Below are 26,272 nucleotides of genomic sequence, written 5' to 3'. Positions count from 1 at the left end.
GGCTCTCGGACCAGGACCGAGTTTGTCTGTGTGTGGGGCTCCTGGACCGACACCGGGGGTCCGAGACTGGCACCGGGGCTGGCCATGCGAGGGGCTCCCGGAGCAGCACCGGGAATCCCAGACTGGCACTGGGACTCCCAGATGGGCACCGGGGCTGGCCATGCGAGGGACTCCCGGAGCCACACTGGGGCTCTTGGACCAGGACCAGGGCTGGTTGTGTGCGGGGCTCCTGGACCGGCAGCGGGGGTCCCAGATAGGCACCATGTCTGGCCGTGCGAGGGGCTCCCAGAACCGCACTGGGGGTCTCCAATGGGAACTGGGGCTGGCCGTGTTGTCCAGTTCTGGGCTCCTTAGTCCAGTTCTGGGCTCCCCAGTTCAAGAAAGATGAGGAGCTACTGGAGAGAGTGCAGGGGAGGGCTACGAGGATGAGGAGGGGCCTGGAGCATCTCTCCTACGAGGAGAGGCTGAGGGAGCTGGGCTTGTTCAGCCTGGAGAAGAGAAGGCTGAGAGGGGACCTTAGAAATGCCTACAAATATCTGCAGGGTGGGTGTCAGGAGGACGGGGCCAGACTCTTTCCAGTGGTGCCCAGCGACAGGACAAGGGGCAACGGGCACAAACTGAAGCAGAGGAAGTTCCAGCTGAAGATGAGGAAGAACTTCTTCCCTCTGAGGGTGACGGAGCCCTGGCCCAGGCTGCCCAGGGAGGCTGTGGAGTCTCCTTCTCTGGAGATATTCCAGCCCCGCCTGGCCGCGGTGCTGTGCAGCCTGCTCTGGGTGACCCTGCTTGGGCAGGGGGTTGGACTGGGTGACCCACAGAGGTCCCTGCCAACCCCCACCATTCTGTGGTTCTGTGCCTCGAGGCTCCCGGAGCCGCACCGGGACTCCCAGACGGACACCGGGACCCTCGGACCAGCCCCAGGTCCCGCCGCTCCCCGGCGCTCCCGCAGCCCCGGCGGGGCGGGGCGCGGGGCGGGGCGGATCGGTGCGGGCGGGCGCAGCGTCGCGGCGGGGGCTGAAGCGGCCGGAGCCGGGGCGGCGCGGGCGGGCGCGATCCCGCGGCGGGGGATGAACGGGACGGAGCCGGCGGGGTGCGGGCGCGGCGGGGCTCTGCCGGCCGGGGCCCGGCCGTCGGTCAGCGCCCTGATGTTCTCCGCCGGGCTCCTGGGCAACCTCCTGGCCCTGGGGCTGCTGCTGCGCTGCCGCCGCGGTCCCCGCGCCCGCCCGCCTTCGCTCTTCCACGTCCTGGTGCTGGCCCTGGTGGTCACCGACCTGCTGGGCACCTGCTCCATCAGCCCCTTCGTCCTGGCCTCCTACCACCGCAACTGCACCCTGACCGCCCTGGCCCACGGAGGGCACATCTGCCTCTACTTCGGCTTCGCCATGAGCTTCTTCGGCCTCGCCACCATGCTCATCCTCTTCGCCATGGCGCTGGAGCGGTGCCTGGCCCTGGGGCAGCCTTACTTCTACGAGCGTTTTCTCAGCCCCCGCGCCGGCTTGGTCGCCCTGCCCGCCGTCTACACCTTCTCGGCGGCCTTCTGCTCCATGCCGCTGGTGGGCTTCGGGCGGTACGTGCAGTACTGGCCCGGGACCTGGTGCTTCATCCAGATGCACCTGGAGCACCCCCGGCGCGACGGCAGCGGGGAGGCGTCCGGGTTGGATGTCACCTTCTCGCTTCTCTACGCCACCCTGCTCCTCTTCCTCATCCTGGCTGTGCTGCTCTGCAACCTCAGCGTCATCGCCAACCTGGTCCGCATGCACAGACGCGGGCAGAAGACCCGCCGGATGGCCACCCTCGAGCAGCCCCGGGTGGCCGGCGGCGGCGGCAGCCGGCGCATGTTCTCCATGGCCGAGGAGGTCGACCATCTCCTCCTCCTCTCCATCATGACCATCACCTTCGTCATCTGCTCCCTGCCATTCACGGTGAGTGCGACCGCCTTTCCCCTGGGGTGGGGTCCCTCTCCCCAGCACCCCAGTTTCTTTCCCTCCCTTTGTAAGGCTCCCCCTCGGTCCGCTGCCCAAACTTCAAGGGCCGAGGTCAAAGCTGAGCTCTTTCTGAAGCCTGGGAGACCCCAGCTCAGCCACAAAGTCTAGACAATTTGCACATCCCGTGGGGAACTGGGAGAATCACCTCCATATCCCGAGTGCCAGCAGCAAGACGGGGTGGCAGGAGGACAGGGTGTCAGGAGTAATGGGGTGGCAGGAGAATGGGGTGGCAGGAGAACAGAGTGGCAGAAGGACAGGGTGGCAGGAGAACGGGGTGGCAGGAGTAATGGGGTGGCAGAAGGACGGGGTGGCAGGAGAACGGAGTGGCAGGAGGACGGGGTGGCAGGAGAACGGGGTGGCAGAAGGACAGGGTGGCAGGAGTAACGGGGTGGCAGGGGGACGGTGTGGCAGAAGGACAGGGTGGCAGGAGGACGGAGTGGCAGGAGAACGGAGTGGCAGGAGGACAGGGTGGCAGGTGAACGGGGTGGCAGGAGTGACGGGGTGGCAGGAGGACAGGGTGTCAGGAGTAATGGGGTGGCAGGAGGACGGGGTGGCAGGAGAACAGAGTGGCAGGAGGACAGGGTGGCAGGAGAATGGGGTGGCAGGAGAACAGAGTGGCAGGAGGACAGGGTGGCAGGAGAACGGGGTGGCAGGAGAACGGGGTGGCAGGAGGATGGGGTGGCAGGAGCAGGAGGATGGGGTGGCAGGAGGACAGGGTGGCAGGAGCAGAGGTGCCCTCCCATCCCGCAGAGGCTCCGAGGCCAGGCAAGGTCTGGGGTAGGGGTCCCCTGGACCATCCAGCATCACTGCGAGCTGGGCACTGATGGTGGAGGTGTGAGGGGTGGCACAGCAAGACATTAGACAGCCAAAAACGGGGATGAAGGAGATGCCGCTGGGCTGGGCTGGAGACGGTGGGTATCTGTGCTAGGCGGAAAGAGTTGTCCCAGATTTCTGTGGCAAGACGGAAGGATGGAGCTGGAGACGTGGGCAGGCAGTGTCCACCTCGCCGTTAGACGGAGGTCTCCGCTCCTTCTCCTCCTCTGCAGCACTGGGGTGTGGGCACGGGGACGGTGATGGCTGGGAACGGAGATCTGGCACACGGGCCACAGCATCCCTCGTCCCGAGGGTCGTGCCCGCATCCCGTGCCCTGCCCGTGAGCGAGGCTTCCAGCAGGAATAGGGGATCGAAACGCCGCAGCCAAGCGAGGACGGGGAGAGAGCGAGTCCCCTGACCGTTCCCCGGCCCTCCCCACCAAGGGGCTGCTGTTTGTCCGTCCGAGCTGCGTGACACCGGCAGCATCGCGGGCTCGGGAGCATCTCCGGTGGCTCGTGTCCCCCACCCGCGCGCGTGAGCCCACCGCGGCGGGAGGTCATTTTGTTCCCATTAGAAGCGAGCCCCACCAAGCTTGGGAGCGTGGCCAGCGCTAATTTTGTTCTCCCAGAGATAAACAGGCGCTACCTTCCCTGCGTGCTCCCTTTCTTTTCCCAAGGGAAAAGAAAATAACCGCAGGCTGCAGCCAAGCCAGGCTGCTTGGGTTTTAAGGCAGAGAAAAGACAAAGCAGGAATGTCCGGGTGCCGTGAGCGTCCCGGAGCCGGACTCGACATCCCAAGAGATGCTTCAGCTCCCATCAATGGGAGCGTGGTGGGCGGCTCTCCCCGTGTCCCGAAAAAGCCCGGGTTTGGGTGCTGCGGTCGTTACGAAGCAGGACCCCTCGGTGGGGACATGTGGGCAGGGTGCTGCAGGTCTGCTCGGGGCAGAGGGGGTGGGAAATGCCACCGACGGGGAGCCCGCGGGCCCTGTGGTGGCAGATGCAGCCTCATCCGGCAGCGCAGCCGGCTTTTCTCTCCCCGTCGCCTGCGTCCCGTGTCGGGTTGCGTTTGGGCTGTGTTTTGGCAGCTGCTCAAACCCAGCTGCCAAACGCTTCCCGTGTCTCCTTGGAGTGACACTTTCTCTTCTGGCTGGGGCTCCCCCACAGCAGCCACCCTCCGAGGAGCAGCCCGGGCACGTGAACCCAGAAAGCATCAGGGCCACCGCACCGCAAAAATCCTTCCTAAAAAAAGCCCCGAGCCCGGGGCAGCCCTGGGAAGTTCTGCGCTCATGGCAGCCCCGGGATGGTGCATCCCCGGGGTGGTACCCGCCAGATCCCGGCCGGAGGAGGGATGCTCACCTCCCCCGTCCCCGTCCGAGCATCCCCTCTCCCCCGAAGCGAGGGGGTGGCGATTCGCCCCGATGAGTAAGGAGTGCTGAGTCACCCTTCCAGGAAGCCCCGTAAGCTGCTATGAGTCGGCATGTCGCAGGAAGGACCGGAGCGGTCCAGCAGCCCCCGCATAGAATCACAGAATCACAGAATGGTCGGGGTTGGCAGGGACCTCTGTGGGTCACCCAGCCCAACCCCCTGCCCAAGCAGGGTCACCCAGAGCAGGCTGCACAGCACCGCGTCCAGGTGGGTCTGGAATATCTCCAGAGAAGGAGACTCCACAGCCTCCCTGGGCAGCCTGGGCCAGGGCTCCGTCACCCTCAGAGGGAAGAAGTTCTTCCTCATCTTCAGCTGGAACTTCCTGTGCTTCAGTTTGTGCCCGTTGCCCCTTGTCCTGTCGCTGGGCACCACTGGAAAGAGTCTGGCCCCATCCTCCTGACACCCACCCTGCAGATATTTAGAGGCATTTCCAAGGTCCCCTCTCAGCCTTCTCTTCTCCAGGCTGAACAAGCTCAGCTCCCTCAGCCTCTCCTCGCATCTCGCGCCTTTATTTGTCCCGTGGGGTCTTCAAGGTAGAGAGACCACCGCTTCCTTAAGCAGCGGCCGGCTTCACTGCATTAGGGCTAAACGAAGCCTCGCTGCGTGTCGAGAGCAGAGCACAGGCCTGGGTTTCATTAGCAAGACGTTAATTTAAACCAGTGGAGGTGGAAAGTGCGCTGTGACAGCCCAAATCTCCCCAAAAAGCTGCCCAGGGGCCAGGTTCTGGAAGCCCAGACCCGACGTTATCTCTCCCCGTCGTGCTTTGCAGATCCGTGCCTACGTGAACAAGTTCAGCCAGCAAAAGGACAAGGGAGACTGGGACCTCCTAGCCCTGAGGTTTCTCTCCATCAACTCCATCATCGACCCTTGGGTCTTCGCCATCCTCAGGCCGCCGGTCCTGCGGTTCATGCGCTCGGCGCTGTGCTGCCAGGTCACCCCCGCCAGCCAGGACAGACGGACTCCGTCCCCCGCCAAGACAAAACCGGCAGCACGGCTGGACTCCTGTGGGCAGTAGATCCGTCGGCCATTCCAGGAGAACATCTGCCAGGTGAAGCACAGCCCTGGCAGATGTTAATGAAGCTCTGCCTTATGGCCCATGAAGAGACGTCATCTGCTGCGGGGTGGGCCAGGTATGGGTGGCCTGGCCCGGTGTCACCGCGTGTCTGGGAAACCCCTGCAAAGCTCATGTGGTCCCTCACAGGGCTGAAAACACAGTGGGATGGGTTTGGAGGGGCTGATGAGTACCTGGATATCGCCCTTAGACGGGGCTGATCCTGCCTGGCAAAGGGTGCAGGCCAAGCTGCGGGAGGGTCGGGGGGGTGAAGCGTGACGGTGGGGGCTTTTCTGTAACGCTGCTGCTGGGAGGGATGCCAGGGAGCAGAGCTTTCTGCTGCTGCGCTGCCCAGCAAGGTCCCCGCGGGCGTTTCGGGCTGAAGGCGGCGCGCAGGCAGGGGTACGGGTCCCGGGGGTGCGGCTGGGCAGCTGCGAGCACCCATCTCTGCCCCCAGATCTCTAGGGATCGGGCGAGGGGAGCAGTGTATCCCCAAATATTCCCCTTTATCTGGTAGGCGGGCTGCCTGAAGAAGTGCACTTTATCAGGTGTCTGTGTGCATGTGTCTGTCTGTCTGTCCCTCGCCCCCAGAGATTTTACGCTCCCAGCCCAGCACGTCTGAGGGGCACCGGGGCTGAAAAAAAAGCCAAATTGTGGCACTTCCCTTGCGCTGTGACGGCAGCAGAGCTGTGTGGCTCCTCCAGAGCACCCATTTTTTTGTGATTTTCTTTGCCCCGTGGTTTTATGCAGGAGCCAACGAGGGGAATGAAGATCCCGAGCGGGGAATGGGGGGTGTCGGTCACAGCCGCGTGCGTCGCCCGCGTCCGGGGCGATGCTGCTGACGGGTTTCGGGTCGGCGTGGAGGAGGGCTCGTCCTCCTGCGCTGCCTGAGCAAGAGCTCATCCTCCCGCCAGCCTGGGGCAAACCTGCTCGGGGGAATCGCTTCTCCAGAGGTTTGATTCGGAAAAAAATACCAACCGAAAAAAACCACCAAAGTTGCAGAAACATCCAGGTCACCAACCCCACCCCGCTGAGCCACATCCTTCAGCGCCGCTCTTTTGTTTTGTGGGATGTGCCTGTTGCTCTTCGGGGGTCTGGGCTGGTCCCTGAGGGGTTGAGGAGCATCCGACCCCGTGGGTGAGCTGGGTTTGTCCCGAGGCCATCGCTGCTGTCACGGTTTTCTGGGGGGGGCTCGCGGTGTCGTCGTCCTGTTTCAAGTCGGGCTTCTCGTCGGCTGAGAGCTACGGCTCTGCTCAGAAAGCCCAGAGGCGCCGAGATTTGGAGCTTTTCTGTGGTTCGTGAGTTGAGGTGATGTAAAGAAAAAAAAAATTATTATTTAAATAATAAATATCTCTCAAAGGAGCCCGCTGAATCATGTGTGGATTTGTGCCGATCTGGCTCCCGGAGGAAATGTGTCACCTGCCTGGAGCGTCGGTGGGACGAAGCCTCGGGGATGGGGGGGGGAGGGGAGGCTGGGAGGGGTAATGTGTGCCTGCAATTTCCTAAAAAGTGAAAACAAGCTGCGTTTTATAGATGTGCGATGACATTTTTGCCTCACCTCTGCAACCTGGCCCCCCCGAGCTGCAGAAATCACAGAATCACAGAATCACAGAATCACAGAATAGTAGGGGTTGGAAGGGACCTCTGTGGGTCATCTAGTCCAACCCTCCTGCCGAAGCAGGGTCACCTACAGCAGGCTGCACAGGATCTTGTCCAGACGGGTCTTGAATATCTCCAGAGAAGGAGACTCCACAACCTCCCTGGGCAGCCTGGGCCAGGGCTCCGTCACCCTCAGAGGGAAGAAGTTCTTCCTCATCTTCAGCTGGAACTTCCTCTGCTTCAGTTTGTGCCCATTGCCCCTTGTCCTGTCGCTGGGCACCACTGGAAAGAGCTTGGCCCCATCCTCCTGACACCCACCCTGCAGATATTTAGAGGCATTTCTAAGGTCCCCTCGCAACCTTCTCTTCTTCAGGCTGAACAAGCCCAGTTCCCTCAACCTCTCCTCGTAGGGGAGATGCTCCAGTCCCCTCACCATCCTTGTAGCCCTCCGCTGGACTCTCTCCAGTAGCTCTTCATCTTTCTTGAACTGGGGAGCCCAGCACTGGACACAGTACTCCAGATGAGGCCTCACCAGGGCAGTGTAGAGGGGAAGGAGAACCTCCCTCGTCCTACTGGCCACACTCCTCTTGATGCACCCCAGGATCCCATTGGCTTTCTTGGCAGCCAGGGCACACTGCTGGCTCATCACCCCCACCTCCGAGCTCTTCCCTAAAGCCTGTGTATCCTGAAGCCAGGGAGAGGCAGGCCAAGCTCCTACCTGTTATCAAAATACCAGGGGGGGGATAAAAAAAAACCCACAACCCTACCCTAAAAAAAGGCAGAATTGATGTCACTTTTGTCAGGCAGCCAGTATCCACAGGAAGTTTACTGGCCTCCAAAATGTGTGTGGGCAGATGTCAGGCAGGGGCTGCTATTGCTCAAGCCCCGCCAGAGAGTTTCTGCCTGGCCGGGGGGCTTCGGCGGGGGAATTTGGGGTGGGGGGGGATATGCCCCAGACTGCAGCTGGGGTGCTCCCCACGCTGTCATGTCACTCGTGCCATGAAGTCGGTCACCCTGTTGCTGAGCCCTTGGGTTTGGCAGGGTCCCCCCGCCACGGCTCGGGGGGTCGTGGTTCGCCCCCCTCCGGGTTTCGGGGTTCAGGGCTGGCGCACCCCGTCGCGGCTCAGCGGGTGCTTGGCTTGAAAAGGAGCCGAAAGCTTTGGGGAGAGCCGTGGGTCCGCGCGCTGTCTTTGCCCGGATGGTCGTGACCTGGTTGGTCACCGTGGAATTTCGGGACCGGTTGCCTAATCCTCTTCTAAGCCAGATGGAAAGGCTGCCTGCCAGGTAAAAGATGGGAAGAAGAGGAAAAAAAACAAAAAAACCAACCCATCACGTTGGAAATGGCAGTGGGGGGGTCACCTCCTGCAGAGACCAGCAAGGGAAGGGGACCCAGGGCCACCCGGGGGGACAACCCGAAGGCGGGATGCTCCCGGAGGCTCCCACTCCGAGGATCCGCTCCCGCCGGCCGCCAGCTCGGCTGCTGACCACTAATTGCCGGCTGCTCGGGTTTTTTTTGGGGGAGGTTTATGGCTCCTCATCAGGAAACGCGGGGCTGGGAGACAGCGTCCCAGCACCCGTCCCGCTGCGGGCTGCTTTTCACAGGGTGACACCACAGCGGTCAGTCTCCTGCCAGCAGCCCCCAGTAAGGGACAGGAATGCTGACAAGTGGGGTCAGGGCAATGATCTGGCTGAAATTTAAGGCAAAAAACGATAAAAAGAAATGTTTGTGAGCTGGGGAGAGGCTTGGCGCACACAAGAAGGAACCCAGGGAGGTTGTGGAGTCTCCTTCTCTGGAGATATTCCAGCCCCGCCTGGACGCGGTGCTGTGCAGCCTGCTCTGGGTGACCCTGCTTGGGCAGGGGGTTGGACTGGGTGACCCACAGAGGTCCCTTCCAACCCCCACCATGCTGGCATTCTGTGAACCCCACCGAGACCTGGGTCCCTTTGTCATGGTGCATCCCGCAGAGATGGGTCCCTCACCTGGAGATGCTGTGGGACACTGCTCTGCTCGGGGACCACTCCACACGCCAGTCCTTGGGCACGGAGAAGGTCTCAGCCCCCCAGGCAGGGTGTCCTGGCGGGGTTCAATCTCTGATCCCGCTGGCCATGGGTTACCCCCAGCTGCTGCTGCCCCCCGAGCCCATAAAATTAAAAAAGCAGTCATCAGTGCTCCCGCTCCTTCTTTCAGCTGAGAAAAGCAACTGAATTAGAGCTCTGCAAAGACAGAATCACAGAATGGCAGAATGGCAGGGGTTGGCAGGGACCTCTGTGGGTCACCCAGTCCAACCCCCTGCCGAAGCAGGGTCACCCAGAGCAGGCTGCAGAGGACCTCCTCAGACGAGGAGGGCCACGAATCTCTGCACCCCGAGCCACGAGCCCACACAAAAAGTTGCTTTTCTGGCAGGAGCCATTTCGAAAGCCAAATTAATTTGACTCCCTTCAGCTCAATGCGTGTCTGCTCGCCTTAAAGGCACGACGCCCAAGTGTCATTGCGTCGTCTGTGCCGACCCTTAATGGTTTTTTATTTCCATACTGGAAACTCGCTGGTTGAAGAAGGCGCTGGCGGGGTCTTTACGTCTGCATTTCCATCTGGAAATCAAGCTGCCGATGAGGAGCAAGGGAGAAGCCACCCCTTGGGGACAAGGGACAGCATCAGCTGCCCACCAGACCTCTTCAAAACAGAGAGGGGCTGCCAGAGGGAGCAGGGAGCTGTGGGACTGGGGGGACTGGGACCTTCCCTGGCTGAAGCAGCCCCTGGGGGGGCTCCAAGTTGCTCCCCACGGCAGCAGAGCCCCGGGAAGAAGGGGAGAGGCAGGCGGGAGGCAGCTGCCCCGCCGAGGCGGCCGTGTTTCCGGGCAGAGGACGGGCAGCGAGCCCATCTCTCGGGGCTCCAGGAGAGCGCGGTAGCTATTAAATCGGATTAAATGAATTAGGCAAGGAAGTGACTTGAGGGGAGATGGCACAGCTGGGCTCCCAAGCCAGCTTTGCAGCCGTGCCAGGGCTTACCTCAGCATCAGATTTTGGAGCTGATGGCAATTCCCCACGGCTCGAGAGCGGGGAGAAGAGGAGAAGCATTTGAGCTGGTTTAGGATCTCTGCATCCCCACATCTTAACGTGAAACCTTTCCAGCTCCTGTGGGTCCCTCGGGTCACCCCACATCTGACATTTTCCTGGATTCGCCGTGTCCCTTTTTGGTCCCTGGGGACTAACACCCAGCACTGTCCTCCTAGAGCATCCCCCAAGGGGACAGCTCGCAGTGTAAACCGGGTTATCTTTTACGTTGCAGCCAGGTAAGGAAGGGCATCAGCCCTTTCCAGGAATGATGCTGGGGTACCCCAGACATCATAGCCTTAAAATCAGAGCCTGTCACCCACCCCCAAGACCCAAACTGAGCAATTCACGGCCTGTCCCCCGTCTTTACGAGGGGTTGTGAGACCTTGGCAGCAGCGGGGCTGTGCCAGAGCTGCTTCTCTGCAGCCACATTCTCAAGCTTTTTGTCTGCAATGTATGAATAATCACAATTTTTTTCATTCTGGCTTTTGGGTTCAGTGTTGCAAGGGGGGGTGAGGGTCTCATGTGAGTTTTCCCCAAAACTGGCTGAATTGCTGCCCTTTTGGCTGCTCAGGGGATTTTCTCCTTCCCAGCACACTCTGGGGTCTGTGTCGCTCCGCGGTACCTGGCTGCCGCTTCGGGAGCTGATGCATACGGGAGGAATGTGGGATGGAGGTGCAGCCGTCCTGCTGCCGACAGCTCCTGCGGGCTCCTTCCTCCCCGCAGCCGGATCCAGGAGTCCCGAGGGCTGAGCTGGAGGATGCTGGGGACGGCGCTGGGCCCCGGGGTGCCGAGGGACAGCCACGCAGGACGTGTCGCCGCAGGAAAACCAACACCAAGGGGACAGCTGATGGGCTGGGAAAAAATCCAGCCAGAGCTCGGAGATGATCTACGCCTGATTGAAAACACAAGGAGGGAAAGTTTTACAAAACCAAGGGGGATCCAGAGCTAAAAATACAGCCTCTGCGGCTCGGCGAGGGAACGAGCTGCCCGAGGCCACCGCTTGTTTGTTTGCTGCGGCGATGGGCACGCACGGCAGGGCTGGCACTCACAGAGTCACAGAATCAGAGCATGGCAGGGGTTGGCAGGGACCTCTGTGGGTCACCCAGCCCAACCCCCTGCCCAAGCAGGGTCACCCAGAGCAGGCTGCACAGCACCGCGGCCAGGCGGGGCTGGAATATCTCCAGAGAAGGAGACTCCACAGCCTCCCTGGGCAGCCTGGGCCAGGGCTCCGTCACCCTCAGAGGGAAGAAGTTCTTCCTCATCTTCAGCTGGAGCTTCCTCTGCTTCAGTTTGTGCCCGTTGCCCCTTGTCCTGTCGATGGGCACCACTGGAAAGAGTCTGGCCCCGTCCTCCTGACACCCACCCTACAGATATTTGTAGGCATTTCTAAGGTCCCCTCTCAGCCTTCTCTTCTCCAGGCTGAACAAGCCCAGCTCCCTCAGCCTCTCCTCGTAGGAGAGATGTTCCAGGCCCCTCACCATCCTCGTAGCCCTCCGCTGGACTCTCTCCAGTAGCTCCTCACCTTTCTTGAACTGGGGAGCCCAGCACTGGACACAGCACTGCAGATGGGGCCTCCCCAGGGCAGAGCAGAGGGGGAGGAGAACCTCCCTCGACCTGCTGGCCACACTGCTCCTAATGCACCTCAGGATCCCATAGGCCTTCTTGGCAGCCAGAGCACGCTGCTGGCTCATGGTCACCCTGTCGTCCCCCAGCACTCCCAGTCCCTCTCCACAGAGCTGCTCTCCAGCAGGTCAGCCCCAGCCTGTACTGGTGCCTGGGGTTGTTCCTCCCCAGGGGCAGGACCCTGCACTTGCCCTTGTTGAACCTCATCAGGTTCCTCTGTGTGCAACTCTCCAGACTATCCAGGTCTCGCTGGATGGCAGCACAGCCTGCCAGTGTACCCACCACTTCTCCCTGGTTTTTGTCATAACTCACCCTTGCAGAAAGTCCTCCCCCTTCAGAGCATCCAGATGAGGCATGCGATAATACACATTCACACTCACGGCTCTTAGAATCACAGAATCATTCAGGTTGGAAAAGACCTCTGAGATCATCAAGCCCAACCATTGACCCAACACCCCGATGCCTGCTAAACCATGTCCCCAAGTGCCACATCTACACGGTTTCTGAACCCCTCCAGGGATGGGGACTCCACCAAAAATTTCAGTCAAGGAATTTTTCCTAACGTTTTTCCTCTTCCCACAGCTGACGCGTGATGAAGGGAGACCACGTCGCCTTTCCCCGAGGGGGAGAAGCCGGCGGCGAGGGCTGGACCGAGCTTCCTTGATGCTCACGGGTTTTGTCGGGGGCCGGGGCAAAGGCACCGTGAGAGGTTTGGAAGGGGCACGCTGGGTCCCTACTCGAAAGCCCGAGGTGGGCACGTGTTTGGGGAGGCTCCTGCAAGTCACAAGGGTTTCTCATGCCGAGCTGCTTTTTTTAACCGGATTTCCCTGAAATGTGGAAACGTCCGCGCCCGTCAAACCCGCAGGGAAATGCCGCAGATCTGCCAGCACTGGTGCGGTTCCCAAAGTGATTTAAACCTTTGAAGGCAAGAGACTAAACAGTGTCAAGCATCTGGCTTTTAAAAAGGCCGTAAAAGCGACGAGGCATCGCTGAGCACCGTGGATCGCTCGCCGCCCCGCGTGCCAAGCGCTGTGACCTCGCCTGCGAGCCCCCTTTATTAGGTAAAAAGGGGACCCCGTCCGCAGCCTCGTGAGCTGAGCTCATGCGAGGAGGAGAGGAAAGGCCCCAGGGTTTCCGAGCAAGTCAGACCATAAATCTGTGTCGGGTTTTGGGTCCCAGCGCCGCGGCTGAGAGCAGCCACCGCCTGTTCGGGTTTCGCTGCGGTTCCCACTGAGCTGCCCCAGCTGCAGAAGGTGGAAGCTTGTGGTTGAAATAAAAACCATCCAAAAAAAGAAAAAACACCTGTTTCGCTGAGCAGTCAGTTTGTGAGTGAGGCCCTGTCATGGTCAAAGCACCAGCCCTCCAACCCATGTGAGCCTGGCACGCTGCATTTCTCTGCCTCAGTTTCCCCTCCGTGCTCCAGGAGCATCTCTTCCCAGCATGGGAGTCGCATCCCTCCCGTGGCAATTCCCCCAGCACCCTGCATTGCTTGGGGAAACTCCACAAAAATAATAAAGTGAATAAAAAGGAGAAATACTAATGGGAAAACCACTCGGGTGCCAGGGCTGGGGATGGCTTCTGCCCCAGGGCGCCAGCCTCTGCCAGCCTGAAGCTGCTGGCTGCCTCCGGGCTCCGGCTCCCAGCTGTGACCGGCGTTGCTCCTGTTGGCGTTGGCAGCTTTCGATCCCTGCTCTGGCTCAGCTTTCTCTTCCCACCACCAGCCCTGCGCTGCCGGCACCGTGCCGAGAGGAGCCTGGAGCGAGGGTCCCGCAGGGCGGGTGGAGCTCTTCCTCGCGCTGAGCATCTCCAGATTGCTCTCTCCCACCGGCTGCTCTAAAGAGCACCCACCAGGTGCAAACGTCTCCAGCCGGGCTTTTCCCAGCAGGCCCTTCCTGGCTGCTGAATTAGGGTTTGGGGTTTTTTTTGCATGGCTCTGTGCTGAGCTGGGATGCTGGGGACAGGGCAGGATTGACGCACAACGCCACAGGGATGCCCGGCAAGAGGGCTCGGCTCCCCGTCGCCTCATAGAATCATAGAGTTGTTTAAGTTGGAAAAGACCTTTAAGATCTTTTAAGATCTTTTGATCTTTTTAAGATCTGGAGAAGAGCAGGCTCCAGGGTGACCTTAGAGCAGCTGCCAGTGCCTGGAGGGGCCGACAGGAAGGATGGAGAGGGGCTTTTCACAAGGGTGTGCAGTGATAGGGCAAGGGGGAACGGCTCTAAACTAAAAGAGGGCAGATCTAGATTAGATATTGGGAAGAAATTCTTCCCCATGAGGGTGGTGAGGTCCTGGCCCAGGTTGCCCAGAGAAGTTGTGGCTGCCCCTTCCCTGGCAGTGCTCAAGGCCAGGTTGGATGGAGCTCTGAGCACCCTGGGCTGGTGGAAGATGTCCCTGCTGATGGCAGGGGGGTTGGAACCAGATGAGCTTTAAGGTCCCTTCCAACCCAAACCATTCTATGAGTCTATCATTCTACGATCATCGGGTCCAACTGTAAACCTAACACTGCCAAGTCAGCCACTGAACCATGTCCCTGCCTGCCACATCGACACAGAATAGAACAAAACACATAGACCCAAGTCCCGGAATTTACCACAACGCTCCTGAGTCCTGCATTTAAAATAGGTGCCAAATAAACTCCAAATGAACTCTACTGATGATTTCATTCCAGTTAATAATACTATAATCTTATTGTTATAGCTTACTTTCAAATGTATTCCATTTCTTCTAACATGGTGAATAGTGCCAAGCTCAGTTCGACAGATTCTCTGAGCCTCCTCAACCTCTTCCTGGAGGCACCGAAATGGCGCTGGGAGAAACCCCCAGAGCTCATTGAGCCCATCGCTCTCCCCAAGCCTGCTCCAGGACCGGCATCCTCACTGACCTCCTTCCTTTACGCTGTAGTTTCAGAATCACAGAATCACAGAATCACAGAATCACAGAATGGTCGGGGTTGGAAGGGACCTCTGTGGGTCACCCAGTCCAACCCTCCTGCCGAAGCAGGGTCACCTACAGCAGGCTGCACAGGACCTTCAGCCCTAGAAACCACCCAGAAGATGCTGACTAAGCAGCATAGCTATGGCTGGCAGAACCAGGATGGATACAAACCACTCAGGATGCCATTTACTGGGAGCCCAGTATCCCCAACACCGCTGCTATGGCACGCCAGGGACAAGGTTTTATCTCTCCGGGGGCGGGGGGAGGCAGAAGGAGGGGGTGTTGGCCAGGACAGATGTGAAATGTCAAAGCAGACAGCGTTTTGAACAGAGTTAAAAAGACAAGTAACTGTGTTTACAAGAAGCCATTCCAGGGCTGTTTGGTTTCCCTGTGTTTATCCCCGGATATTCGTGCTACCAGAGTTCTGGCCACGCAGCTAATTGAGAGCGATGGAGCCTGTCATGCGAGTGGATGTATACACGAGAGAACATTTATTTGTCATGAGCAGCTGCTGTTTCCTCTGCTAAAGACCTTTCTCCTCCAGTCGGGGCTGGGTAATGCTCGTTTACAGCTGTGAGGACTCGCTGAGGGCTCTGTGGAGGTTGGACCGACCCGTAGCTCCGTGAGGATGAGCCCTCAGCCCTTACTCTCAGGGAACCGTCATCTCTCCTCATCCTTCTTGAACTGTGTCCAGTTCTGGGCTCCCCAGTTCAAGAAAGATGAGGAGCTACTGGAGAGAGTCCAGTGGAGGGCTACAAGGAAGATGAGGGGACTGGAGCATCTCTCCTACGAGGAGAGGCTGAGGGAGCTGGGCTTGTTCAGCCTGGAGAAGAGAAGGCTGAGAGGGGACCTTATGAATGCTTATAAATATCTGCAGGGTGGGTGTCAGGAGGACGGGGCCAGACTCTTTCCAGTGGTGCCCAGCGACAGGACAAGGGGCAACGGGCACAAACTGAAGCAGAGGAAGTTCCAGCTGAAGATGAGGAAGAACTTCTTCCCTCTGAGGGTGACGGAGCCCTGGCCCAGGCTGCCCAGGGAGGCTGCGGAGTCTCCTTCTCTGGAGATATTCCAGCCCCGCCTGGACGCGGTGCTGTGCAGCCTGCTCTGGGTGACCCTGCTTCAGCAGGGGGTTGGAGTAGATGACCCACAGAGGTCCCTGCCAACCCCGAACATTCTGTGGTTCTGTGATTCTGTGAACCGGTGCATGGCCAGTGCCTGGGGAAAGCAGGGGCCACCCGTGCCCTGGCTCAGGAGCTCTGCCGATGGGTCCACGGGCCTTGGAGCGATCGCATCAGGGATCAGCTTTGGAAACCTCTTGCATCTCGCGAGAGAGCTCCTGCTTCCCGCAGTAGCCCCGGTCGTCGCTGTCCCTGATGTCCCCTGGTTCCCTGGGGCTGTTCCCAGCAAAGGCCACCGCCGTCCCTCATTTCTGCAGCAGGACCACGTCCGTGACGTGGATAAGAAGGAGCACCAAGCCTCTGCAAACCTCCCGCAGCTCTGCAAAACGGCATGGGGATGGGAGGAAGGGGGCAAGAGAAAAGGGAAAGGAGAAAGGGGACAGCGGAGAGGCTTCCAGGCTCTGTCCCGGTGTGTTTGGCCATCGGAAATTGCCGAGCCCGGCTGGTTTCTCCGCGGGTAGTGCTCTGCCATCAGCCCCCCCGCTCACTGCCTTCTGCCTTCCCAAGCTTCAGCAGAGAAACCAGCCAGGAAAGCCGAGCGCTTCCTGCAAGATGCTCCGGGGGCTGGAGGCTTCGCGCTGCTTGGAGGTTTGGGGCCATCCCAGGGCAGCAAAACGCAGAGCCCTTGACCTGCCTGGACGGGGTTCAGGGGTCGAAAACAAACACCAGGAAACCCAGGGCAGGACGTCCGCTGGTTCAAGCAGCCGGTTACCCCCTTGAGAGCTCCTTCCCTCCACCAAGCACCACGAGCATCCTTCCCGGGGCAGCTCGCTCAGCACTTTCCTCCTTGGTGGAGCTGCCTGAGGAAGCCAGGGCACCGGGGCCAGCTCTTCCTCCCCGGACACCGCGTTTTTGTGCCGGTGGAACCCACCAGCACCAGCTACGGACGCGCCGCGGGGCAGCTGGGCTCAGCTGCAAGCAGCCGCGATGCCAAATGCTTCTCCAATAGCTACGCAAGAGCCTCTTGATTCTCTTCATTATTTATTATTTCGATTAATGAGATGTAATTATTAGAATAAATCATGAAGGTTCACAAAGTTTATCATCAATAATATCTCTTTGAGAGGGAGGTGAAGGGCCCCGATGCAGCGCATCCCTTCTGCAGGATGTTTGGGAGCATTCAAGTAAATATTCGGCATCTGACAGCTTTTTAAGGGAGATCAGCTTTTCCCGGGCGTTGCAGCGATGCTCTCAGGGGTATCGGCCGCCGATGCCCCCACACCTCCACCCAGCCCACCCAAAGCCCCCCGGACGCAGTCCCCATCCCCTCCCAGGGCAAGGACACAGGTCCGGTCAGCAAACACCATCACAGTGCTGCTTTGCTCTATTTTTTTCCCCTCTCTATGGGGGGATCAGCTCATGTTTTCTCACATTTTTCTGAAGTCATTCTGCATTTTTAGCAGGACACGCTAAGCTGGGAAGGATTCCTTCCTGCGGGCGTGTTTGCTTTGAGCCTTGCTTTTGCACAGCAGCACCCGGTGCATTTTTAAAATCATATTTAATTGCCCTTTCCCCCTGCTTGGACCCACTGGTGCCCTTCTGGGAGTGGAAGGGTGCTGGCAGCCTGGGGGTTCGTATGGCTGCTGGAGCAGCAGACCTGACAGGGGACATGTTCGGGGTCTCTGTCCTTGCACGGGGCCACTGTGGAGTCTTTGTCCTTTTAGGGGGTCACTGTGGGGTCCTGGTCCTGTTACAGGGGTCTCTGTTCTCATAGTGGGGTTCTCTGTCCTTGTAAGGGATCATTGTGGGGTCCTCATCCCTCCAGAGGGTCTAAGTCCCTTGTAGGGTGCTCTTGGCCTCATAGAGGGTCCCTGTCCTTGCAGGGGGACATCCCTCTCCTCGTAGGGGGTCCGTAGGGGACTGCAGCAGCCGAGGGGAGCAGGGCTGCCCCCCAGAAGGAGCCACATCCCAAGGGCTGGCACGCCGGGGGACAGCCAGGATGGAGGGGGACAAGGAGTGGCCTGAAAGCTCCCTGCCAGCCCGCAGCGCTGCAGCGTGTCCCTCCCCGGTTTGTGGGACCTCCAGCCAGCCCCAGCGCAGACCGACGGCTGCCGTGGTTTGGAACAAACCCACGCAGCCGAATGCGGAGGGCGCTGGAGCGGCACAGGGCAGGCGGGGGTCACCGCGAGAAGGCAACGGACAGGAGAGCAAAGGGCAATCAGCAAGAGCTGAGATTTGCAGAGAATAACATGATGACAGCGGCAGTGTCAGCCGCTGCCAGATGGATTTTGCAGGCTTGGAGGAACAAAAAAATATCTTTCTCTATTTGGGCAAGAAAACAGAGGGGGCCTATCAGTGGAGAAGTCCAAGAAAAATACCTCATATCCTTCATATCAAGCAGCAGATGGAAGGGCTTGGGTGAAGAGTTGGGGCAAATGGGTCCCAAAAATCTCAGGTGAGTGCAGGCACTGCGGACATTAACAGGCCCATGTTTTGCAGCAGGCATTGGGACACCACCAGTGAGCCCAGACGGGGGGACTGGGCTGGGTAAAATAAGACAATTTCATAGAATGATAGAATCATAGAATGGTCAGGGTTGGAGGGGACCTTAAAGATCATCTGGTTCCAAGCCCCCTGCCATGAGCAGGGACATCTTCCACCAGCCCACGGTGCTCAGAGCTCCATCCAACCTGGCCTTGAACACTGCCAGGGAGGGGGCAGCCACAGCTTCTCTGGGCAACCTGGGCCAGGGCCTCACCACCCTCATGGGGAAGAATTTCTTCCCAATATCTGATCTAAACCTGCCCTCTTTTAGTTTAGAGCCGTTCCCCCTTGTCCTGTCACTGCACACCCCTGTGAAAAGCCCCTCTCCGTCCTTCCTGTCGGCCCCTCCAGGCACTGGCAGCTGCTCTAAGGTCACCCCGGAGCCTTCTCTTCTCCAGGCTGAACAGCCCCAGCTCCCTCAGCCTGTCCTTGGAGGATAGGTGCTCCAGCCCTCGGATCATCTCCGTGGCCTCCTCTGGCCCTGCTCCAACACATCCATGTCCTTCCTATGCTGGGGGCTCCAGAGCTGGAGGCAGGGCTCCAGGTGGGGTCTCACCAGAGCAGAGTAAAGGGGCAGAATCCCCTCCCTCGCCCTGCTGGCCACGCTGCTCTGGATGCAGCCCAGGACACGGTTGGCTTTCTGGAGACTGGCCCTGCTCCCTGCTGAGGCTGGGTGGCAGGGATGCCGTCCCCATCGGAGCCGGGACTGTCACCGGGCTCGGCAGGCTGTAGGCAAAGGGTGAGCAAAACCCTCCAGGGTAAAAGCCCAGCCCTGTTTTCCTGGGAGTCTGCAGGATGCTTCCCGGCACGGCCAGAGCACTCGTTTTCCCTGGAAATCCCTGACCCGCTGCAGGAGGGTGGATGCACAGAGGAGTTTGCCCTCGACGTGCCATGGAGCATCAGGGAAGACCCGTGGCGCAGGAGAGAGGAGAGCAGGGCTAAGTAGTCCTTGCTGCCGATGACTCAATTTTCAGCCATCCTCGGGATCTTGGAGGGATGTTGCTCAAGCGAAAAAAATCATGGAAAGCCAAGGAAGTCCAAAGGAAATGGACAGCAGGAGGGTTGCAATTAAATGGCTTTAACTCATATCCTTAACAACATAGATGTACTCTGGGAGCTGTCTGGGGAGAGGAATGTCAGGCTGGGCGTGCTGGCTCACACTGAACGTCTCTCTGTAGCTTGTCTCCATCAGCAGACACTTGCTGGGATTTAGGGAATGAGCCCAAGGACAGGGCAAGTCAGAGCAACCTCGGCTGGACATGGTCAGCACTCACCGGGAGCCCCCCCCAAACTCAACCCTTTCGGAAGGGACCACCACCCCCCAGCAAGGAGCTCGGCGTCCAGCCAGGGATGTACCCACAGGTGGGAAACCCACCTCGCGGGGATGGGGGACGCGGTGGGGTGTCCTTCCCGAGCCCCCCCAGCGGTGCTGGGTCACTGGGGCCGTCAGCACGGGGGGAAGAGCAGCCAGCTGGACCCGCTCCTCCGGTGCCACGGGACACAGCTTGCCAGGGGAATAGTTGAAGCTTTGCCACGGGGAGCCGGGGACGGCTGGGCTGTGCTGTGAAGCCCTTCCCGTTCCCCAGATAAAGAAGATATCGGAGATCTCGCCCCAGGTGGAGCTGAGCTCTTGGAACGGCCTGTGCTGTGCTTCTCAAAAGAGAAATCCCTCCTGGTGAAAAATCCCGGCTTTCTCTCTTACTCAGCCCATGCATCATCTCGGCGACCCGCGCGTCGCCCTCAGCATCTCGCCGCTTTGCTGCGTCCTCGCCGTCCGGCCGCAGGCGAGCCGGGGGGAGACGCTGGCGTCTGGCCGTGCCCCGTCGCCGAGAGCCGTCTCCGCTGTGGGGTGGCATCGCCAGGTCACCGCGGTCCCGATAAGCCACAGGACTTCCCAAGCCGTGAATCGAGAGGGATTTCCTCCGGCCAGTGCAGCGCTGCCCTGGGGTGACACAGCCTGAATCACGCTCCCGCCCTCCCAGTTTCCGTCTGAAGATGAGGAAGAACTTCTTCCCTCTGAGGGTGACGGAGCCCTGGCACAGGCTGCCCAGGGAGGCTGTGGAGTCTCCTTCTCTGGAGATATTCCAGCCCCGCCTGGCCGCGGTGCTGTGCAGCCTGCTCTGGGTGACCCTGCTTGGGCAGGGGGTTGGGCTGGGTGACCCACAGAGGTCCCTGCCAACCCCAAACATCCTGTGATTCTGTGATTCTGTGATTCTGTGATTCACTCCCCACAGCTTCGGTCCCGGGGAGATCCCCGTTTTCCCAGTTCAAGCACTGGGGACAGTCCCTGCCGGGCATCCCAGCCCTGCTACAACCAGGCACAAGGAGTGAGGGACCCATCTGCCTCCGATGCCGAAAACCCCAAGCCCACCAGTTGCAAACTGGGAGAAAGGACTGTGTGTCCCTCCAGATGGACGGGGAGAGGCAAGGTTGGATGCCAACCCCATCCTGCCCGATCGTGCTGTTGGTCTCTGCTGCAGATACAGCCCCTGGGTGGGACCATCCTGGTGTCCTCGGGGACGGTGAGGGTCCCACACAGGACATCACCCATCCCCAGCATGGGTGCTGGGACCTCCGAGCCCCTTAGGACCAGTCTCCGAGCCCTGCTCCAATGTCCGACTGCCCGAGGCTGCAGCACCGTGGTTGACCTGGCAGCCACAAATGTCCCCAGCTCCTGACTCAAACCCTGCCGTGAATCATGGCGTGAGGATAAATGAACAGGTTGGCTTTCTGGCGGCTTTTTCTTCATGGATCTTGGGTTTTGCTGATCCCTCAGGGACAAGGATCAGTGGGAACATGGAGCACCACTGCCTGAGAGCCAGGTGGGACCTGGGGACACACCACCATCACAGCCAGCCCCAGTGTGGAGTCACAGCTTTTGCCAGCACGTCATTAAGGTTTCTAAAGAACTTTGAGCGCATCCCTGGTGAGGAGCTCAGCCTGTCCTCTGCAGAGAAGAAGAAATGAAGCACCCAGATCCTGCCGTGTCTCACTGCTTCCTCCCGAGGGGAAGATCAAGAGGTTACAGAGGGGCCTGGAGCTTTGGGGGTTTGTCCCTCTGGGGTCCTCAGCTGCCCTCCGCGTCCCCCAGGAGCCGGAGCCCCTGAGGGCTGTGTGTTGGAGGGTCGCAAGGTCATCTTTTTTACGCTCTTCATTAAGGGCACCAGGGGGAGGTGGCATCGTGCTGAACGGGGGACGAGAGGCTGGACCCTGGGGTCTGCACATGGGGACAGCTCAGAGCACGACTGATGAACCTCAGGGAAACGCAGCTCTGCGCAAAGGGCCGGCAGCAGGCAGCGGGGAGGAAGGACAAGTGCCACCAGGGCGGGGACCACGGCAGGGGACGGTGGCCAGCGCAGTCGTCCACACCCCGGTTGTCATCTTAGCTCATTCCCACGCCTGGGAGATGGGTTTCGACACCGTGTGTCCTTTCAGGAGCTGTGCGCTTCCCGGGGAGCTCGCGGGGGTTTGGGGAGAGGCAGGGGGGTTCAGCAGGAGGGCAACGCCGGAGCCCAGGGACGGCTCGGGAAGAAGCAGGATTAGGGCTCTGGACACGTCACCCCGGTGAGGAATCACACCCAGATGTCCTGGGTGTCTCTCCCCACTGCCTGCTCGGGTTTATGCCCAGCTCCAGCTCAATGGGAGCGGGCAGGGGCTTTGGCTGAGGTTTTCCGAGCTGGTTGGAGCTCCAAGTTGGGTCTCTGAAGTGGGGATCTGCTGCACCCCTAAGCCTTTACCCCCCTTACACACGTGACACAGCCCCCAGGGACCTTGAACCCACCCTCAGGCACTTCTTGGCGGGATGCCCCCGAGCAGGCTGTGCCCAGATCCCCAGCTTGGGGGGCTTGGGTCCTCACCGTGGGGTCCCACCACAGAAGGGTCTCTGCCAGTGGAGTTGGTGGCAGCGGAGCTCTGACAGTCACTGTTGGGGCTTCCTGCGTGTCCCATCCCAGGGTTGTCTGGCCAGGCTGCTGCTGGGGATGGTGGGTGGACTGGGGACTCGGGGACAAGATTTGAGGCCACCTGGGTGCTTGGCAAGGACAGGGCTGAAGCTCAGCTGCGGCTGTCAGACTGGTTCTCCAGTGGACATACTCCATCAGAGCCACTCTGCCAGGATCCCCAAGTCCCCGTGAGCCACCCCAGCACCCTCCTGTCCCCGCTGCAGGGCAGATTGCCACGGCAGCTCCGTCCCTGAGGACTCGGGTTGCTCAAGCACTGGGAGGGGACGGTGCCTTCCCTGCCACCTCCGAGCTCAGACACCTCCCAAGCGACCCGGACACCAGGCCCATGTCTCACAACGGCATCGAAATCTCCGCACCTGGCCAGGTGACTCACGCACCCCGCTTTTCCCCGGGGATCTGCCATCCCGAGGGGAGCGGGTTTGCCCGTGGGCAGCTGCCAGCAGCACATCTGGCTCCCCCGTGACGGGGCCGAGCTGTCACCTGGGCTCCTGCTCTGCTGCACTCGAGTTTGGGTAGGTCTGTGGGGATGGGGAACCCTGCCTAAGGCCCCCCAGCTGGTGCTAATCCCTTTAGGCTCTCCAATATCCTCTCCTAGCTGGAGTTCAACACTTGAATTTGAACCTAAAGGTGCTGATTCCTGGGAGAAAACCAGGAGACCGTGCAGATGCCGTCACCCACATTTCAGCATCCATGTACCGACACGGGAGAAGAAGTTATTTTTCACCTCCTCAGGGTGAATGAGCGTGGGGTGTCTCCAAAAAGCTCAGCCGAAAGAAGTCCTATAGACCCCAGGCACTGCCATTGGAAGGGTAATAAATGTCCCCTGTGCTGGGAGCTGCCCCGGGCCGTGGGACTCTCGCTGCTGCCCACATACTCTGCTCCAGCTTTGCTCCTGAAAGCATTTGCAGATATTTTTGGGCAGTAACTGCCTTTCCAAATATTTGCCTTGGTGTCTGTGTCTGGCCCTGCTTGCAGCTGGGGCTCCCTCCTCTGCTCACTGCCATGCAAAGCTGAACTCTCCCAGCCATATCATCCTCCATGGAGCCCCGTGGTTACCTCCACATCCAGGATCCCACCTCTCCCCATGGGCCGCTTCTCCCACCCACCTCCCCACAGCAGGTCCAGGGTGCGCAGAGAGTCACCCAGAGCACCTCTCCAGGGTAACCCAGCCCTCCGAAGCTCCTACTCCCCAGCATAGGTGGGAGAGAAGACCTCAAGACTTACAACCCGAAAGAGGCCTGAGGAGATGTTCCAAACACTGTACCGAGAGGCTCTGCTGCCCGCTCTCCTCCAGCCAAGACCACTCATGGAGCAAGGCTGGGCCAGGGACACCATGGCTTTCATCCCATGGGGGATGGACTAGTCCCTTCCAACCCCTACCATTCCATGATTCTGCAACGGGTCCATGGCTTTGCCCTCACCAGGGGTCCTGGTTTTCAGTTTTTGTGGGACCATGTGCAGAGTGAGTCCAGCCTGTGAGCCTGGGCAGCTGCCAACGGAGAGGAACACCACCAAGGCTTAGCGATACGACTATTTGTGTTGCAAGCAAGCCAAGAAATCCCTGGCTGATGGAACAAAGGCCCTTCCCCACCTCCTCACCCCGCCGGAGAGCCGAGCATCGCCCTCCAGGCTGGAGCCAAACTGGGAGCCTTCCCAGCATGGCCCCGCTGGGGAACTGGCCCGTGTGTTACCACCGAGGGCTGAATCATGGTATTGCAGCCGCTCTTTCAACACACAGAAGGGATTTGGCAACCCCACGGGCTATTAATAGAGCCGTGCTGGTTTCCCCGTGCCGTGCTGGACGGGTGTGGGAGAGCAAAGCAAACTCCAAGGGAGGCAAAGCACTGAGTTTACCTAAGGAGAGGTCAAGTGAGTGGGGAAATAACCTGCCGGAGAGCAGGAACCGGAGCGGTGCCCTCTCCCCCCTTATCGCCTCCTGTCCCCATGCCGGCTCTGCTGAGCCAAGAGGGAACAATGAACAATGGAGCCAGCGATGTGGCGCCGGGAGACATGCCACCACCGCTCCATTCCCAGCCCCACGGAACCCCGGGGGCTTCCACTCTCCGTGGGGAAACCACGCCATGGGATGGTCCATTGTGGCTGCTGTTCTTCCAGCCTGGCCTTTGACTTCACCCGTTAGGTGTGAGAGCCACCCCGACCGGCCAGCGGCACGAGCAGCGAGGTCCCTGCGTGGACACCCACATCAGCCGGCTTGGGGACAGAGCAGGGCGCCGCAGACGTGGGTGTAGTCCCAGAAGGAGATGCTGGAGGTGGAGCTCCTCTCTGTTGGGAAGGGAAAATACAAAAAGAAGGCGATCCAGGAGGAGTTGCTTCAGGCTGCCCGTCCCAGCTCCTTGCAGATGGCCAGCTCCAGGGAGGATGGAGCCAGCGGTGCCCTCGAGACGCGGCTCCTGCCCATGCTGAGCATGGGGCAGAAGGGATGGAGGCCCCGGCACAGCCACCCTGCAAGCTACCGCGGGCAGCTCGGGGTTGGGTGCTGTGGGCACCTGCCCTGGGCCTGCACCAGGAGCACGCCTGTATTTTTAGTAATGGAAGCGCCAGGCGGAAGAGCCACCCAACGCAACGAGGAAACCTATCCTGCCCAGCCACCACCCCTTATCTCACATCCCAGCTCCATCCTGCTCCCGCACCCTCCCTTCCCCAGCACAGCTCCTCTGCCACCTCCAGCCGTGCCAACACGACACCGACTGCTTCCCGTCCCACCCCTGGACCAACATCTGTCTGTCTGTCTCCAGATTCCCCCCAGGTTGCTCCTTGCCACCACTCCTGCCCCAATTCAGCAGGCACCAAGGGCATCAGGCGGGCTCAGAGAGCTGGTCCAGGTCTGGGCAGGGGGACCCCAGGCACTGCTGAGCCACAGGACCCTGCTCCCATCCCCTCGGGCAGTGCCAAGCGCACTGGGACCACAGCCCCAGGGTGGTTTGCATCACCCTTGTAAAATCGGATGCCCCCACGAGTGGGCTGAGGTTTGGCTGTCTGCCTGCCCAAGGCGATTCGAGAAAGCCTCGACGGGAGACCAGCCTCACCCAGCACCTCCGGGCAAACAGCCCCAGCCGCGGCTCCGTCACTGCCGGCAGGGCCCCGTGGCAGGGGAGGGTGCCCCATGGCAGGGTGCCCCCTGGCAGGGTGCCCCGTGGCAGGGACCGCGACCGGTTGGAGACAACCCTGCCCTGCCGGCTGCTGGCAAGGGAAGGCATCTCTGCCAGGCTGAACCACCAGATGGGATGGAGTGACTGGTCCCCACCATCCCCCATCCCTGCCAGACCCGGTCCCCGCATGGCACCAGGCACCGACGAGCCCAAGAGACGCAAGCCAGCCCACCAGGTCTCCGTCCTGCTCACATCCTGGCAGCGCTGCCAGGAACGGCTGGCGCAGCAGCTGCCTGCGCACAGGCAGACGCGTCCTTCCCGTGCCCCCGCTCTGGCCTCGCAGCATCTCCCTCCTGGGAGATGTCCTCTCCTGCACACCTCCTCCCCTCTACAGCCTTGTCTTCCACCACACTGCAGCTGTATCCCTACAGAATCACAGAATCCCAGCATGGTGGGGTTGGCAGGGACCTCTGTGGGTCACCCAGCCCAACCCCCTGCCCAAGCAGGGTCACCCAGAGCAGGCTGCACAGCACCGTGTCCAGGCGGGGCTGGAATATCTCCAGAGAAGGAGACTCCACAGCCTCCCTGGGCAGCCTGGGCCAGGGCTCCGTCACCCTCAGAGGGAAGAAGTTCTTCCTCATCTTCAGCTGGAGCTTCCTCTGCTCCAGTTTGTGCCCGTTGCCCCTTGTCCTGTCGCTGGGCACCACTGGAAAGAGTCTGGCCCCGTCCTCCTGACACCCACCCTGCAGATATTCAGAGGCATTTCTAAGGTCTCCTCTCAGCCTTCTCTTCTCCAGGCTGAACAAGCCCAGCTCCCTCAGCCTCTCCTCGGAGGAGAGATGCTCCAGTCCCCTCCTCATCCTCGTAGCTCTCCGCTGGACTCTCTCCAGTAGCTCCTCATCTTTCTTGACCTGGGGACCCCAGCACTGGACACAGCACTGCAGATGGGGCCTCACCAGGGCAGAGCAGAGGGGGAGGAGAACCTCCCTCGACCTGCTGCCCACACTCCTCTTGATGCACCCCAGGATGCCATTGGCCTTCTTGTCAGCCAGGGCACA

General features: G+C 60.3%; 1 protein-coding gene across 1 annotated transcript; it reads left to right on the top strand.

The window, feature by feature from the left end:
- The first annotated feature begins 1,064 nt into the window (after positions 1-1,064).
- PTGER2 (prostaglandin E receptor 2) lies at positions 1,065-5,500 on the top strand. Its single transcript, XM_075426156.1, has 2 exons — positions 1,065-1,919; positions 4,989-5,500. Exons 1-2 carry the CDS (start codon positions 1,065-1,067, stop codon positions 5,232-5,234), a joined length of 1,101 nt encoding a protein of 366 aa, XP_075282271.1. The 3' UTR covers positions 5,235-5,500.
- Positions 5,501-26,272: the final 20,772 nt, after the last annotated feature.

The sequence above is a fragment of the Opisthocomus hoazin genome, chromosome 7 (assembly GCF_030867145.1).
Source record: "Opisthocomus hoazin isolate bOpiHoa1 chromosome 7, bOpiHoa1.hap1, whole genome shotgun sequence".
In the NCBI taxonomy this organism is placed as follows: Eukaryota; Metazoa; Chordata; class Aves; order Opisthocomiformes; family Opisthocomidae; genus Opisthocomus; species Opisthocomus hoazin.
This window is presented reverse-complemented; position numbering and strand designations above follow the sequence as displayed.